This window comes from Ptychodera flava, chromosome 7, assembly GCF_041260155.1.
Source record: "Ptychodera flava strain L36383 chromosome 7, AS_Pfla_20210202, whole genome shotgun sequence".
Classification (NCBI taxonomy): domain Eukaryota; kingdom Metazoa; phylum Hemichordata; class Enteropneusta; family Ptychoderidae; genus Ptychodera; species Ptychodera flava.
The window spans coordinates 43,554,448-43,570,965 of record NC_091934.1 but is presented as its reverse complement, the minus strand read 5'-3'; the positions used below and the strand labels follow the sequence as shown (position 1 = coordinate 43,570,965).

General features: G+C 39.3%; 1 protein-coding gene across 1 annotated transcript; it reads right to left on the bottom strand.

Moving 5' to 3' along the window:
• Positions 1–8,132: 8,132 nt before the first annotated feature.
• LOC139137636 (uncharacterized) lies at positions 8,133–15,312 on the bottom strand. The gene is made up of 10 exons (XM_070705831.1): positions 15,091–15,312; positions 14,709–14,837; positions 13,216–13,471; positions 12,681–12,742; positions 11,680–11,938; positions 11,117–11,177; positions 10,555–10,664; positions 9,520–9,591; positions 9,224–9,292; positions 8,133–8,608 (listed from the first exon to the last, which is right to left on the bottom strand). The coding sequence occupies exons 5-10, from the start codon at positions 11,723–11,725 to the stop codon at positions 8,514–8,516; spliced, it is 453 nt and encodes a 150-aa protein (XP_070561932.1). The 5' UTR covers positions 11,726–11,938; positions 12,681–12,742; positions 13,216–13,471; positions 14,709–14,837; positions 15,091–15,312; the 3' UTR covers positions 8,133–8,513.
• Between the last annotated feature and the right edge of the window lie 1,206 nt (positions 15,313–16,518).

Sequence of the window (16,518 nt, the reverse complement as noted above, 5' to 3'; positions counted from 1 at the left end):
AGCATTTCATGTATATCTGGGCAGTGGGACACCGGCAGAGTGATTGGGGGAACAGATATATGAGAGTATGTTTGTATCGTTCCCCCATCAACGAAAGGGCCAAGATGAACAAACTGTTGAATAATAATACCGTTATGGTGTGTAGTGACCGGGATCCGAGAAATATAAGTTTAACATGTTCAGACCCAATGCCTAGCATTCATGGTGATCAATTCATTTAACCTCCGCTATACAATATCAAATGATCCAAAGCACTTAAAGGGATATAGTCGTCTGAACTGCGCCTGTGCGAGTTTCTTGTTTACAAACAATGTATTTCGTGCACGATATCAAGATGCACCTCATCATCAGAGCTGCAACATTTAAATTATACGATGATAGATTATGACAGACATGTTTTAACTGTCATCAATCACCATTGTGCCTTGGATACATTGTTGCCATGGGTGGTATGGGTCCCATACGACCTTTGAGCGCAGTTCCGACGACTATATCCCTTTAAGATTAATTTCTTTCGGATTACAAACGAATAGAGATTGCTATCAAATTCAATGTCATACTGGTTAATCTTTTATATTGTTAATTTGCTATTGTACGTAGAGAAATGCATCTCTTGTAGACTGCAGTTGTTCCACTATGTCCTCGTTGTGAAATAGAACATTTTGAATGATGGCAAAGGTCAAAAGTTGCAGGTCCCTAGAGTCTAAACCTCTGCAACCTATATTGTACTACAGAGGAAGTGTCCTTGTCACGTCCTGCATGTCTATAGAATGGTGCTAACTTGATATGTTATCAAAGTCCTTTAAACAATTATCGGTGGGGACTGCCTTGAACACTTTCGATGTCTAGGGGTATATATTCACATATATTGACGGGAAAACAACATTTGCTCTGTTCTTATAGCTGTCCCCAGAATCATAAAAGATGGAAAGTAGCTGAACCCAGACTCGGCAGCCACTCTAATAAAACAGAATAAAAATAGCACATCAATAGCTGCCCTTGCTTTCAGTCTATGTATTTCACCATTCTAATACCTGAGGAACAACGGGCAGTGGTTAGGCAATCATGAAGTTGCGTGTACAGTTATCGATCTCTGTACTGTTAAGGATGTCATTCGTCGTTTCTTTGACGCCAACTTTGCAATAATTGCGTAACACCTAGACTTGTAATCTTTCGTGTAGTGATAAATAAGTCTAGAATTTACAAATAAGTTCATAAGATGGTAATGATATTAACTTTGCAGTCTGAGAGGATTTTGATCACGCATGATATCCACATCTTACGGTGAATGATACGGTCAGTTTACATTTCGATTATTTATGGGCGGCCACTTTGAAGATTGTATAAGGGGTGTCTTTACGAGGAGGAGGTAGATATCAGGCAGATAGCACGCAGAAATCACTTAATTAGGAGAAGGGTCAACACCTGGCAGCATGTTATATCTATTTATAAGACGTAAACGGTGTCACCTTTGAAAACTTTGGGCCGCTACTCACTTTTTGTATCCCGACGTATGTTCTCGCTGGCTATCCCCCGAAGGGAGATGGTCAGAAGCGATGGTACTTTCACTTTATTTATAATTTATGGCGTTCTCTCTCTCTCTCTCTCCCTGCAGTTAATGTTACAAGGGTTCATTCAGGGTTACTGTGACGTCACTATAGTCGGTGTCATCCTACTGTCCCTGTCCGTTGCCGTTAACTAACAGAACAATAAAGTCAAACCTTAATGTCAATGGTTCCCACCACCGTCCCTCCAGCACCCTTCAGTCCTTCTTTCACACTTACAGGCATTTTGCATGACAGCGAAAACAACATCGGCAATTTTACTAATTTGCAGGGAACATTTTGTCCCCTTGCTATATATAGTAACAGTGTGAAAGAGGCGTGTTCTTCTTTGGTCGGTCATCGGGGCAGAAGCTGCTACCTACTTGGCCCAATATGACTGTTCTTTCGACGGTACCATTCAAGAACAGATAAGTATCATTTGGGTGTTTCAAGTCCTGCGTCCTGTCACCTGAAGTGCTATTCAAATTAAATTCTGACATAGACGGCTCTTTTCCTGTCGTATTTTGTTAGTCCATGACTAACACATGTCACAAATACAGACTGCTTATGCTAATATGACACTATGCTCATACCAAAAATAATTCAGAATATCGGCGCATCCTTCGCCGGAAAGGGGGGGGGGTGTGTACTGATTATCAAAACGTACGAACGATGAAAGTCATGATGATACAAATATTGATAAGCACATATTAAATATATTCTTCGTTCGAACTATTTTGTGTAATCTTTGAGACAAAAACATCCAGGGTCTATAAACCCCTCTTTAAAATTCATTTTTTCGCAAAACTTATTGCTGCTGGATCGCATATCGATAACATTGTCAAATGTGCGCTGAAGTCTAGGCTAGGTGCAAAATGTTGCACCTAATATATAAGTGCGATGTGTAATCAGTGATAGTCAACTCATTGACATAAGAACCAGCGAGTGAGGCACTCATTGACTGGAATCTCTCTCTCTCTCTCTCTCTCTCTCTCTCTCTCTCTCTCTCTCTCTCTCTCTCAGGTTTATTACTATCTAGTATCTGAACCGTTTCAGTAAATTATTCAAGATGTCTGCGTGTGATTTGACCGCGATATGAAGACAAAGACAGATACTCGAATTCCACTGAGAAACATCAAGTCATGAAATGTTGTATTGTGTTATTTTAAAATGCATGCTTTGCGTTTAGCAATTCCACCTTCGTTGAAATTTCAATTTAGTCGGTAGCGTAAGAGAGGCATTTTCAAGTCTAAATTTGCATGATTTGGTAACGATGCACATTTTAGCAAGCGATGACCTCTTGTGAAATGCGAAGAGGTGTCCAGTACGAATCGATTGTATGACACTTTTAATGCTCACATAATTTTCAGAAATCCGAAGCACACGATTTCAACTATATCACTGCCCGTACAGTAAAATAAAAAACCAGATATGAACTGAAAATGCTCACGTGTTTCATTATATATTGCATTTATGTGCAAGTTTGAACCTTTGCTACATGCTTTGCTACATTTAAAGTGTTATGATCAACACAATGAATTTCACCACAGATCAATTCTAAAGGTCATTAAGTATTCAAATATGTAATTAGCTGAAATAAAAATAACTAATTTCTTTGAGTACTGTCATTGTATCACAATATAGCATGTGTAATTACCTTTGGTCAAGTCCTTCAAGCTCTATATGCCAAACCGTGAAAGCTTGTTAGCTATTTATGCAAATTATGAATTAGCTGACATGAAAATGCAAAATGACTTTCAATACTGTTATAACCTGGTATAATGATCAATGTACACAGCATGTTTCGCCAAATTTTATCAAGTAAATGCCAGTATATATCCCTAATTTGGAAGGTTCATTAAATATGCATATTGGGAATTGGCTGAAAAAAATGTCAAATGACTTTCAATAATCTTGTATCATAGTATCTTTAATGTACATAGCTAGTTTTGCCAACTTTGGTCAAGTCAAAACAGATAAATATCGCTAATAAATGCGGGATATCGGACCGCAGGCGGGCGAAGATTGCATTATAAGCGCGCCAACCCAAACTCACTGCATGGACATCACATTTACGAAATCGAAGTCCAAAGTCAACTACGTCATTGTTAGAATAAGAGAGGTTTTCCATCACACGGGAGCATACCACCACAAATTTTGCACAGATGGCGTTGCACTGGCATTGAAAAAGGGTGCATGGGAGCATGGGAACGCGGGCAGTTTCCCTCGCTGTGGGTAGGAAATGCATTGAGCAAGACACACTTCCGGGTTCGCAAAAAAACGAGGATCCCATTTACGGGGCGCTCAAATATAACTATTTGCTGTGATACATAGCAGAGGCGTATATGTTTGTGATGCTGAGAATAACATCAGTAAATAAATGACGGGTTTTAAAAGTTGACGTTTTTTGCGATGAAACAGACTTCTGAAGATAGCTCGCTTGGGGAACACGTCATCCCGGCCGCTGTCCGCTTTGACCCCAGTAATTCACACTGGTTTTGGTCGGCCCCAGGTACCCAAGTCACTTCGACCCCGTCACACTTTTGCCTACATGTCCACGGAGACGATTCAACATGTTCCACAACAAAGCCAAGACAAAATTGAAAATATCAATAAAATGGCTTCACAAAGGCTGAAATACACGATACTCGATGAAGTATGAAGTTTATGAAATGAAATCAAAATTGACAACACAAGTGTTTGTCTCGGGTAATACCACTTGAAGTTGTTTTTTCCATACAGTGCAGTATTTGTCAGTGACAAATTAATCTTTGCAATACATTTTTTTGCGATGAGCTGGAAATTTGATTAATATCGAGTTAATGTACATAAATATTCCGTTATTTACTGGGACACGTTTATTTTCTCGATCCGCTATCTGCGGACTACGTGCTGAAGTACATTGACTGTTCATGTCAACGATCGTTTCTCCCTCTGCAGAGTTTCTGTATCCCGTTCAACAACGCTGTACCTCGATCCACGATAGTGACGCTATGTAGCTGTGCAGTATTGAAACTTATCATAAAATGGCCACCTCGTCTAACAGTAACACGTATTGTCGGGATTATCGTACGGAAAAAAGACTGCAAAACTAAGACTTATGAATCTTCATCAGAATTGAACACATCATGATTGTACACGAGTATCAACCGTGAATGCACGTTGAGCTCGGCAGTTACACAAGCATGGTACGCTACATGCATAGCCCTACGAGTATGGCGACAGTGTCCGGCTTTTGCTACGCCGCCTACCGGAGGTGGGAACCGCGTAGCCAAAGCCGGACACTCTCGTCATACTCGTAGGGCTAGCTACATGCACTGCCGCGATGCCGATCGTATGCATTCCAAGGCCTATCCCGGAATTTGTTTCACAAACAACCTCAAAGGAGAGCAAACATACTTCTATGGACAGTGACGAACACGTTTCTTGGCGAAGCAAATTCAAAACAGTGCAGAAGTACATGAAGTAGGTCATGGCCTTGGACTCTGTGCACGAACCTGATTGGACACTTCAATACCTTTGACCCAAAGTTATTATTCATCAGCACTTCCATGCCATGAGGCTAGGTAGAGAACGTATGTACTCATTTCTGGCGATCGAACAGCGAGGGAAACAATCAATTACCAAGGATAAAGCTAATTTGCTAAACGATATTTTATCTTGAATAGTGAGTTGAATGAGTAATAAAATATCATATTTTTAATGTTCAATACGAGGTTGAAAACACGGAGGGACCGTGGTTGAAACCAGTGCTATCCAGCTGTAGCCAACCTGGACAAGCACATTTCACAGCGCCCTCAAACAGTCGATTGTTTTCACTTGTCATACGCGGCGTAACAGAAAAATTAAAACTTTCATAACTTCATTAATATCCAAGCCACGCCCACCAAAACCTTTTCAGTTCTAGCCATTTGAATTCTGAAGATGTCTACCAAATTTGACTGAAATACGTTCAGCCGTTTTTGAGAAAATGGACCAACAGACAGACAGACAGACAGACAGACAGACAGACAGACATCGCTGCGACATATGCTCACGTGTTCACACGTGAGCAAAAAACGAGCGGAATACCACCTTACCTGTGCCTTTAATAGTAATGCTGTAAATGTTATTATATCGGACGGAGAGGCGTCGTTATGGTGACATTGGAATTCCTGTTTGGGGAAATATCGATGACACGTAAAACAAAACATAAATGTAAATTAAACAGGCTCACTGTTTCGATGAGGTTAGCGATGACATAGAAAGTTTTAAGTAAACTTACTAAAGATTTAATTGAAATATGTCATGAAGATCTGCATTATTACAGCTCATGTCCTCTCCCCTCAAAATTGGCATTAGTGAAATTAAAATAATCCTGAATAACGTCTATTTGATATGTGTTACTTTTTCCTGTACTATCAATAACATTTCTTAAAATTTTATAAACGTTATGGCTGAGACATTGACGTTACTATCCCATATAACAATATGGTGTCACCATCGAACTTTTCAAAGAACACGATTGGAACTAAATTGGGATAATTGGATTGGCAGAATTTCTCAAGAATTTTAGAAATTTCTCTAATTTTACACCATATTGCTTACCATCTTTAAAAATTATACACAATTTACGATGCTGTTGAAATCTTATGAGTAAGAATCAGTGCATGATAGTATCTAATGCAATATTGTTCAAAACATATGAACAATATTCACATTTGAATGAAAATATGAGAGTTTGTCTGTAGTTTCTTCATTACTGAACACTAGTAATAATGTCAGTTTGTCATTTTGTCTCGACCAAAATGAAGCTTTTCGATTGAGTTACAGTTAAGTCAGTCAGGGTCTTTTAAAATGTGCCCTGACTCACTTTAATGTTTATGAAGCCTTAAATTCATGAAAAAGTCAGGGGCATTTCAAAGTGCCCTGACTCAAAATTCGTCAATTAAAGAATTTTAAGCATTTTGTCTCGTTTCTTCAGTGCATTTACACAAAAAATGAACTTATTTTCATAAAAATGAATCTGATGAAAGAGGTATGAAATAATCGCTGTGCTTTTGTTGTTTAATGAAAACAACATTTCAATTTTTAAACTATTTTATCGGTTTGTAAAATTTCAGCTGTAAAAATTGCGATTTTACTACATTCTCATCCAATTTTCCCAACTTAGTTCCAATCGTGTTAAAGGGTATCACTGTAAAAGGCATTTGTCAAGGACAAACTCATACGTCAACTTGGGACAGGACTATTCGGACTTGTTATTTTAACTGAACTTAATTAAAAGCCCCCACTCAATTATCATATTTATCTAATATAAATATTATGTACTTGATAAAAATTCAATGGAAAACAAAAGAATGACAAACTGTAATGAGCTATTGACACATTTGCTAATGCGGAGAACCTGGGATTGAGAAGGGCGCACACTCTGCTACAAATTTGACCATAGCAGATTTGAAGTCAAAGCCAACACAAGGTACTTTTTTGAGCATTGTATTTCTGTAAGCCAAAATGCACAAACAGCTGCGTCCTTGTCAACAACAAATATTGATAGATACTGTGCAAGGTGCTGAAACTAGAAGAGGCCAGAACTGTTGTTTTTTAATACTTAAAAATAATGTCTGAAGGATATTGAAAGATCATCCGGAAACAAACTATGAAGAGAAACTATTACAAATAGCAGATATAGAAGTTTGAAAGATTCAATCTTGTGCGGGCGCTCTTCGCTGCGTGTCCCCAATAGTTTGAAGACCGCAGAACCCGGAGCGCCCGCACACGATCGGATCACTTTTTCTACGGATGCATCTATAGGCGGGGCGGGGAGGGGGGCTGTATCGTAATCTGAGTCTTCAAAGATTTCATTGATATAGAATCTTAACTTTTACCTCTAGAAATGTCAGTGGGTTTCCAGTGTATTCTGGTTTCTAAACTGCTAACTTCATTGCTAGGGAGATATTGATTGACATAATCAGTCGTTTATCCTATATTTACTGTCAGACTCTCAACTAACTGTAATCAACTTGATGCACCCTGTACTAGTTCTGCAAATAAGCATTAGTTACCAGGATCTCTTGAGAGAGCGCATTCGTTCATGCTCTTATCACGAATGAAGGAAATTATTGCAGAAAATATCGAAATAAGTACATTTGAATCATCCGACACCTTTGTACTATATCAGGGGTCGTACACAGGAAATCAATGCTTACAAATGAGGGAAATCGTTCTATCTTGTTAAAAAAGATGAGCTCTGGTGTAACTCAAGAAAAGGGCACATAAACATAGAAGAACGGTCTGTACTGGCATATACCTATTCATGTTGGAGAAGAAAATTGCCTACAGTCCTCTTCACACTTATGAATGTGGAAACGAGGAACACGAAGATGAGGCAAGACCCTGAATTGTTGACATGGGTGTTCAAAATCAGTTTCTTGGCGAACACTAATAAAGTTCAACTCTGCATATTGTTACGCGACATTCGTTGACTAACTAGTGCCTTCTCTGGAGGACGTACCGTGTGAAGGACACTACCATAACTAATAACATTGTCTAGTCAAGTGACCTGTTCAAACGTATCACTGTTACAACAGAAAGTAAGCCTATGAAATATTTCATAAAGACAGGTTTTTAATTACTTCTTCAAAACGTTTGACGCTTTCAGGCTTAAAACTTTTATTGGAAAAACAAAGGAATTACTCACTTTGTAACAAGAACTAATGCTCAAGAACACACAAGATGATGTCAACAAGAACTAATGCGAAAATCAGGCATGAAAGACTACAGCTACCATAACAGAACTATCATTAGGAAAAATAATGAAGATGGCAACTATGATTAATTCCGTTGCTATGTAAATGAATTGTAAATGATATGTTTTTGCTGATTTAGATTTGAACAGCCTATCAGAATTGGCTTGTGATCGCAAAGGCTTGCTAAACTTTCATACGTTGCCGGATATCATTAGGACGAGACATCCGCTGTGTTGTTCCTTTAATGACTTGCGACAGTTGCACTATCCGATGACAGAAGCGGTGTATCTGGTGAAGGTTGGCTGTATTTGTTGTCATCGTCTGGTAGATGTTTCCCTGTTAATTAAGCATTTACAACACTTGTCACGTATAATAAGAATACCTGCCAACTTACACTGAACTTGTTCAGAAGCCTGATATACAGGTGTGTGGAAATTCATGTTCTTTGGCAGGCAGTAAATCAATTACTGAATTGTTATTCACACATACGTCACATCATGAAGCACCACGGTTCTCACAGTTTGGTAAATTACGATGTTCAGAGTACACTCGTATTGACTCGTATTTTACCGAAATTATAGGGTTGAAGATTTGATTTTGTGTTGCTGCATTATGTCCAAGGCGAAGTAACAATTACTGGCATTCATCTTTCCGCTTATCCGACCTTCCCTGTTTACGGCTGTTCGCTCTAAATTTTATTCCTTTAATAAAACCTACGGCGTGGATTTACTAACATGTCTTTTAACATGGTCACACTAAGTAAAATGCTTCCTAAGTGTAACCTACCCAATTTTAGAGAGTCATGTTGCTGGAAACGAACAAAAATGTTTACTCGTTTCCAGTTTGAAATGAGTCACATCAAATGCTTTTAAGTTATGACAACAGGGAAATCGCTGAGTTCACGTGTGTTTTTGGCCGAAATGCCAGACGGCACAAGAGAAACCAACTTACTTATGTCATTCAAACTAGTGCAGCTCTTGGCTTTTCCTGTTTCCAGTACTCCGGGATAGGGCACTTTTCCTGTAAAATAAGGAGTTCAAGATAATAATGTTTAATAACAATTGCAAGTACGTATTCTCGGGAAAGTAAGTTGACACTCATACACTCCCACCGACTTCACATAATTATTTGTCATGTAAGGGGCAGGGTGAATTTTACACACTGTCAATATGTAAATTTATGTGAGTTACCGAAATCCTATCTAGCTTCAAGTTAATAATTTGGTTAAGCTACGGCCCTGTACTTACCTAGGAAATTCAGGCTTGTCTGACTTGTTGGTTTAATGGTATCATTGATCCCAAAGGCAGGAGCATCACTGTCTGTTAGATTTTCAGAATAAAGAAGAGTTAATGAGATTATATTGCATGTGGACTGTCGACTGTTGCTACTGCAATTTTCTTCCAGTCGAGCCTTTAGCTCCTTCAAGTGCTTATCGATGTGGAACTGGAACCAAATGGATAGCATAGGCTAGGAAACCTTCCTTGTGGATGCCTCTGGCATTTGTTTTGCATTCGACGCTGCCGCGAAATCGTTATTTCTGAAAGGCATGATACACCGTGGCCATTGTCCACAGGAGTGACAGCCTGTCTACTACACATCAGCAAACATATCATACATCGATCTATGTAATACGAAACACTCCATTTCCTAAAGACATTATTTACTTATATGTCAGGAAAACCAAGTCTCCCTCATGTTTTCAATTGCATTTTGAGTTTGGTGAAACTGGGTCGAACTAACGGAAGCATGTTTTTCAATATCATTGACTTACTGTGACTTTCCTTTCCTTTCCTTTCCTCCTGGACCAAATAATTCTCTTACAGAAAAAAGTTCCCAAAACCAAACAAGGCAAACGAAAACGAAAAACCCTGCTTCTGCTTCTTCGTTGTTTTATGTACGATTAGATTGTATTAATTTTCCATTGAACTGTACGAAGGGCAACAGGGATACAACAGAGGAAAGATGACTTAACAATGGTGTAGCCTGTGTTATTTTGATATTTGTGCGATCCTGCCATTAATAAAAATGAAGTTTTCCTTAATGGTGCTCTGACTTTAAAGTGACACCGTTGAAATGCGCTGACATACAAAGTTTTCAACCCTTGACCTTTACATTGATGATGGCCATCTTTAAATGAAAGGACGTATCTAGGGCAACATTAATAAATGTGTAAATGTTTGAAGTGTTGCAGACTTGCTGTCGCTCTTGCTGTTGCTGTGACTCAAGCCCATCACAAAGAATTGAATTTTTGACTATTGGCTTGAAGAAAATGGCGCACTCACCTTGTGGTGATCTGTCAATGTCAATTGAGTTCAAAGTAGTAGTACTCGCCCCAGACCCAGGGTTTCTTCTGTTACTGTCTCCGGCGATACTGTCACATGCACTAGATGAACTGCGACAACATATGGAAAAGAATATTTCCACTAGTTACAAAACTCTGCTGATCAGTGACACCTAAAAAGGTTCGATATATGGTTGTCGAACGACATCAAAATAGTTTGCTTGATCGATATTGATAGTTGTTTTGATAGTTGTTTGATAATGAGGTGAGGTAATGACAACTTTCTTCACTTTATGCAAGATGCCATTGCGTAATGTCGTCTGATTTCATTTTCATTCGTGGCGACAACGTGCTGTCTTAATTAATCTTAGGCGACCCGGTGATCGCTTATTAATCTCACATATTTACTGTACATTTCTACGATTTTTGCTCAACTCCGTTTTCTTTGATACAATATTACGTAAATGTCTAGCTCCCTATTGCGACTTCACGAGGTACTACTGATCATCACTTATACAGAAACATTTGACAGACGTCATAGCAGGCTTAGCCGTACAACTTACCAGTTCTCGTCACAAGTTGTCGAACTAGTATCATCAGAGTTACCATCGTTTCCGCCCGGATCTATTAAAGTCAAGTTCAATGAAAATCATAATACTGTAAGCTGTGTAACTTTTTACCGACTTTGAGGTTAAGGATGGTGAACAATAGTGACTATACGGACTTTGAACTACGGGATATACAAACTAGGTTACCACCTGGCACAGGGCAGCGACATTTAAGCACCTGTCACAACTTAATAACACTGAATATGACAATAATTGGGATCATGGACATATGATGACGATGCCGACGGCGACGACTGCAACCACTTACCACTACTATCGCGGTCACCACGATGGTTGTCATTAGAATTACCTATTCGACATCATCGGCTTCACTTCCGACAACATTATTAATAACAACAACAACAACAACAACAACCTGTAAATCATCTTAAAAATGTTGATCTAAGGTAACTTTCGTAATTATTCAACAGTCGAACTATCGACAACAATATAAAAATACAAAACAATTACAACTGGCAACTGTATATACAGAAACAAAAGTAAAACAAAATGCTCACTTTTGTAGCGTGAAGTATCGGCTTCGTTCTTCTTGCGTAAAACCATGACAACAATGACGATGGTGATGCAGGCGATGGGAAAGCACGTAACTGCAATGATAACGACGGAATTGTTTCCCGAAGAGGGTTTTTCCTTTCATACACCTGAGAAGTATTATCTTCTCCGTTAACGGGTTGCTTGTTTTTTTCTTGGAGTTGCCGCCATCATCTGCTTCGCCAGAAACAAACTTCATTACTTCCGTCACAACTTCATTTATCGCTGCGTTGAAAAATTCAAATTTGCAACTAGTTTAAGGCACTGAATGTCGTTGCTACATACGTATTTGTGGATGACTGCGAGAACGTCGCGTTATGCCACGTGTTGACTCGTAAGGACAAAAAATGTTTGTGAATTAAAACAACACAAACAAGTGAACAAATAAAAAAACAAAAAAAAACCAAACAAGATACCACAATAAACAACCAAAATACAAACAGCAACTCAGTGCAGGCTATCAAAAAATGACTGGGGAGTAATTTGCCGCAAGGCGGCGCGCTTGCGGTCACAAGTAATAGGTGTGGCTATTTGACTTCCACGCAGTCTATGGAGAAACCAAAGAATTCCAGCAGTTCATTGCACTCACGTTTAGCTGGTGGTAGCCGTAATGTCTAAAAATAGCCATTTTGCCGTATTGTTAGTGTTGTCAAGACAATGTAACCAAGAGGCCAGTAGGCGCAAGGTTGCTGACCTTTCACTGTGACGATCACGCGACGTCATAGGAATGTGGGGGTTTAACAGCGAACTTTGAAAATAGGTCAACGTCCACTCAAATGCTACCACTACAATGTTTCCGATTTTCAGGCAGCCGTGAGTAAACATTTTAAATATAAGATGCGCACATAAAGGTCTAGTTCAAGTACAACATAATATCTTTGCGTAAACTTCTTAAAAGAACAACAGAAAACAACATAGACGAAACACTTGCATGCCTCATCAAAGAGTGTTTGGAACATCGACTTACATTGTGTTGTAGACACCAGTCTTCCAGGTTTCTCAGGTAAACTACTTTTACTCGTGACAGGTCTGTAAAACGTTAAAGCATAAAGTAAGGGTATTTATTTGTCACGGTCCCGCACGGTCCCTCCAAAACGGTCCCTCCACAAAACCGTTTGATTCTGTGTAGAGTAAAAAGCGAGGCGGTTCAAACGGTCTCCAATCTTCAGTAAGTTTTATTCAATAATACCAAAACCTCTACTCGTAACTTCAAAGGTCGTTGTTGGACTGATTCTTTCCACAACACTATTAGTATTGTTTGTTCAAGGTTAAACTCGACTAATTGGCGTGTATCAGTTGTTTTAATTTTGTTCTCTCGACGCGTGTATAAATAAGTAATGTTAGAACAAGAGCATCAGCGACACGATATGCGCAATATAGTATCAGTTGAAAAAATGAACATTGACTAATTCACTAACCCTCTCATCCGATATATTTAATCAGGGACCCAAAGTTTGAGGAAAAAAAACCAAACACTTTGTTAACCTGAATATCACATTTACCTTTTAGTGATTGTCTGAGACTTGCGGTCCGGTCTACACCCACCATCTGGCGTTTCCACAAAGCCCGTCCTACATGAACATATATAATTGCTAATTGCACTACCAATTCTTTCTGTTTTCTGTCCATATCCACATCTATAGTGTGGAAAACAAGTCTTCAATAGATTCCTGGCATCCGTGTAAGTATTTGGTTCACATGGAGTACATTGCGTGTCATTTGGATTGTCGACAGTGCAAGGGATTACCATGTGTTCTCCTGCAAGAATACAACAACAAGTAATTCAGAAATTACTGTATAAACGACACGTTTACACAAGTATTAAAACATTTTACTGGTATGATACATACATAAAAATCGACGACAAACGTGGTGGAACTATCTAGCGTAAATACCCAATAGGGATCAATAATTAATAATTTTATATATTTTCACGTATGGATCACCTAAATCATCTCAAAGAAGAAATTAGGTTTTGCATGTAATAGCTGTGCTCTCATGAGTATTTTATTTTTGTAACTGACTTGACAACATCTGCTGAATCTTAGATAATTTGCGTCTAGTACTGGCATATTGCCAAGAGTATCTTAAAACCGTGACGGAATGATAATGTTTACCAAAACACTGAACAGTTTACACATCCCACATTATACAGGTGCAGCCAACGGAGCTATTCATTGAAAAAGCTATTCCGGGAGCAATTTTTGAGGGCAGGGGAAATTTTAATTTTGCTTGGGCAGGGGACATATTTTTAGATGGCAGGGGAGGTTTTTTTTGTTGGGCAGGGCAGATATCGGTTGATTGTCCCGGGGACAGGGCTTGGTGAAAAACGAGGAGAGAGGGGAAGCTACTTTTAAAACGGGGACAGGGGAATTTGAGCCATGGTGTTTCCGGTAGAATGCCACTGCAGTATTCAGGGGAATTTTTTCATAGGGCAGGGGAAAATCGACAGGTTTTTTCATCTCAGGGTAGGGTAGCTTCATGTCTGCAGGGGAAATGGAATGACAAATATTGAGGGGAATTTTTTCCAGGGCAGGGGAAATCGGCAAGTTTTTTCGCGACAGGGCAGGGGAGCTTCAAACATGACAGTGGGGAGGGGAAACAGGCAAAAAATAAGTGGGGAGTGGGTAAAAATGAAGTTTGAGTGCGGGAGGGTAAGTCGAAAAATTTTCAGTGGGAGGGCAAATTATGAACAGCTAATTAATTACCCTCATGACTTAAAATTCATCAGTTCACATTACTCGTCATGCACTCATGCACAATATATCTTATCATAGTAGAGACCCCTTTAAAAGTGCATTGTTCGTTGACTGCACCTGATTACAGCCAGGTGGGCGGGAAGGTGAGGCTACTCTGCGTGCGAGTAGGCGTAAGTGATTATCACCATAACAAACTCGGTGACATGGGTTAAAGCGCCAAGCACAAAGAACGCAAGCTGCTCAATATGACCATTTACTGACACAGACACAAGAAAAAAAACCCAACTTCGACTTGCCTGGGAGACATGTAACACAACAACGACCTTCAAATTTGGTTTGTATGCCATCTTGACATATAGTCTCGCCATCAGCGTATCTATAAGTGGTTGTGGATGTGTTTCAGCATTTTGGGAGATAAGATATGCCTGTAACAGATGAAAAGGTAGACCAGACTAAGGGTGTGTTCTTGAGCAATAGCGATTAATAATTATCGATAAAATGACATCATTTCATAACCTTTCAATACTGTGGACCGATATCAATGTCAAAGATAGTCAATGGCTACATCAATCGCACAAAGATAACCATGACAGCAACAAAGAGCCTCTTTTCATGGTACGCACATTCCAAAGCTGTTACCAAAATTCGGACGTGTACGAATGATTCTTATATACTTACAAGTAAAATGATGTATATCCAATCTATTGATTTGTCATCCATTACGAGCTGTCTTTCCCAAGTACGCTGCTAAAGCGCTAAATGTAAAGAGTCATGGCGTGCATAGAACTCCCCAAGTTCACTGTATGCCAAATATGAAGTTAAGAAAAGATTACCGAAAATACATGCCACGATTGATTCGAGACCGACTTCGTTACCGGTGGCCGAAGACGGTCAAAGAAAAATAAAGGATAGGGGTAAAGGTTTTAAGGTTTTTGGAATAAAACATAAGATTTTGAGAGAGGGTACACAAAATGAGGTTATGCAGAACATTTTTCGCCTTTCAAGATTTACAGCGCTGACTGACAATGTGAGGTTTTTCCTAACAATTTTACACTTTTTCAATTTTCAGATATTGTGGCAAAACAAGACAGGCTGAAATTTGTTCAAAAATGTCATTCTATGCTAATATCTTTTTCATAACACTCCCAAACTATAATGGTCGATACCTGCCACCTCAGGACACTGAAAATGTGACGTCCACAAGGTTTGGTACAGTGGACAGAGTCCAAATCGAAACGCCCAGATACGAGACCTGGTGTGCTTTTGTTATGCAAAACCAATACGGACGCGTACGTATCTCTGCTAAAAATATTGATGACGGCGGGGTTAGGATTGTGCTAGTGTTTGGAAATACCCCCATTCCTGGCTTCTATTTAATCCCCCTGAATTACACATTGTTTCACTCAGGTTGTAAATGATAGTATACTAAAGTATACTGAGAGATAACATACTGAAATATACATCTTCATGCGGTATTTTACTTGGGGAAGAGCCACTGGCTGTCGTCCTATTAAAGGGCCATTATTTGCAACTTTTGACCATTTTTACCCTCGGAAAATTCCATGTTGGAGGCTCATATTTGTTGCAAAATTTTGTTTTATGAAGAACAAACATGATTAGTGATGTTATAGCCACATAAAACTGCTAATTTTTGTTCAAACGTGTTGCCCTTCCGAGCTCCGGTTTGTTGACGTCTGGCATGCTCAGCGTGCAGGGGAGAAACGCAGATATGGTGACGCCGCGATACGCGAGATGTACAAGTTCACGTTTATTGCGGGATCAAAACAACATTGTACGGTGGCCCAAAACTACCTGTTCTCCGCATTCAAAGTCTGCGTCGCATTCAATTGTTTTTCTCTCACATATGTCTCCTGCATTCAAAGTCTGCGTCGCATTCAATTGTTTTTCTCTCACATATGTCTCCGCATTCAAAGTCTGCGTCGCATTCAATTGTTTTCTCTCACATAAGCTTATGTCTCCGCATTCAAAGTCTGCGTCGCAATCAAATGTTTTTCTCTCACTTATGTCTCCGCATTCAAAGTCTGCGTCGCAATCAAATGTTTTTCTCTCACATATGTCTCCGCATTCAAAGTCTGCGTCGCAATC

Coding starts and splice junctions, on each gene's coding strand:
- LOC139137636 (XM_070705831.1), bottom strand. CDS start 11,725: ATGGTTTTACGCAAGAAGAACGAAGCCGATACTTCACGCTACAAAA. Junction 9,293..9,519: donor GACAAGCCTGAATTTCCTAG/GTAAGTACAGGG, acceptor CTTATTTTACAG/GAAAAGTGCCCTATCCCGGA. Junction 8,609..9,223: donor CACTAGTTTGAATGACATAA/GTAAGTTGGTTT, acceptor CTTAATTAACAG/GGAAACATCTACCAGACGAT.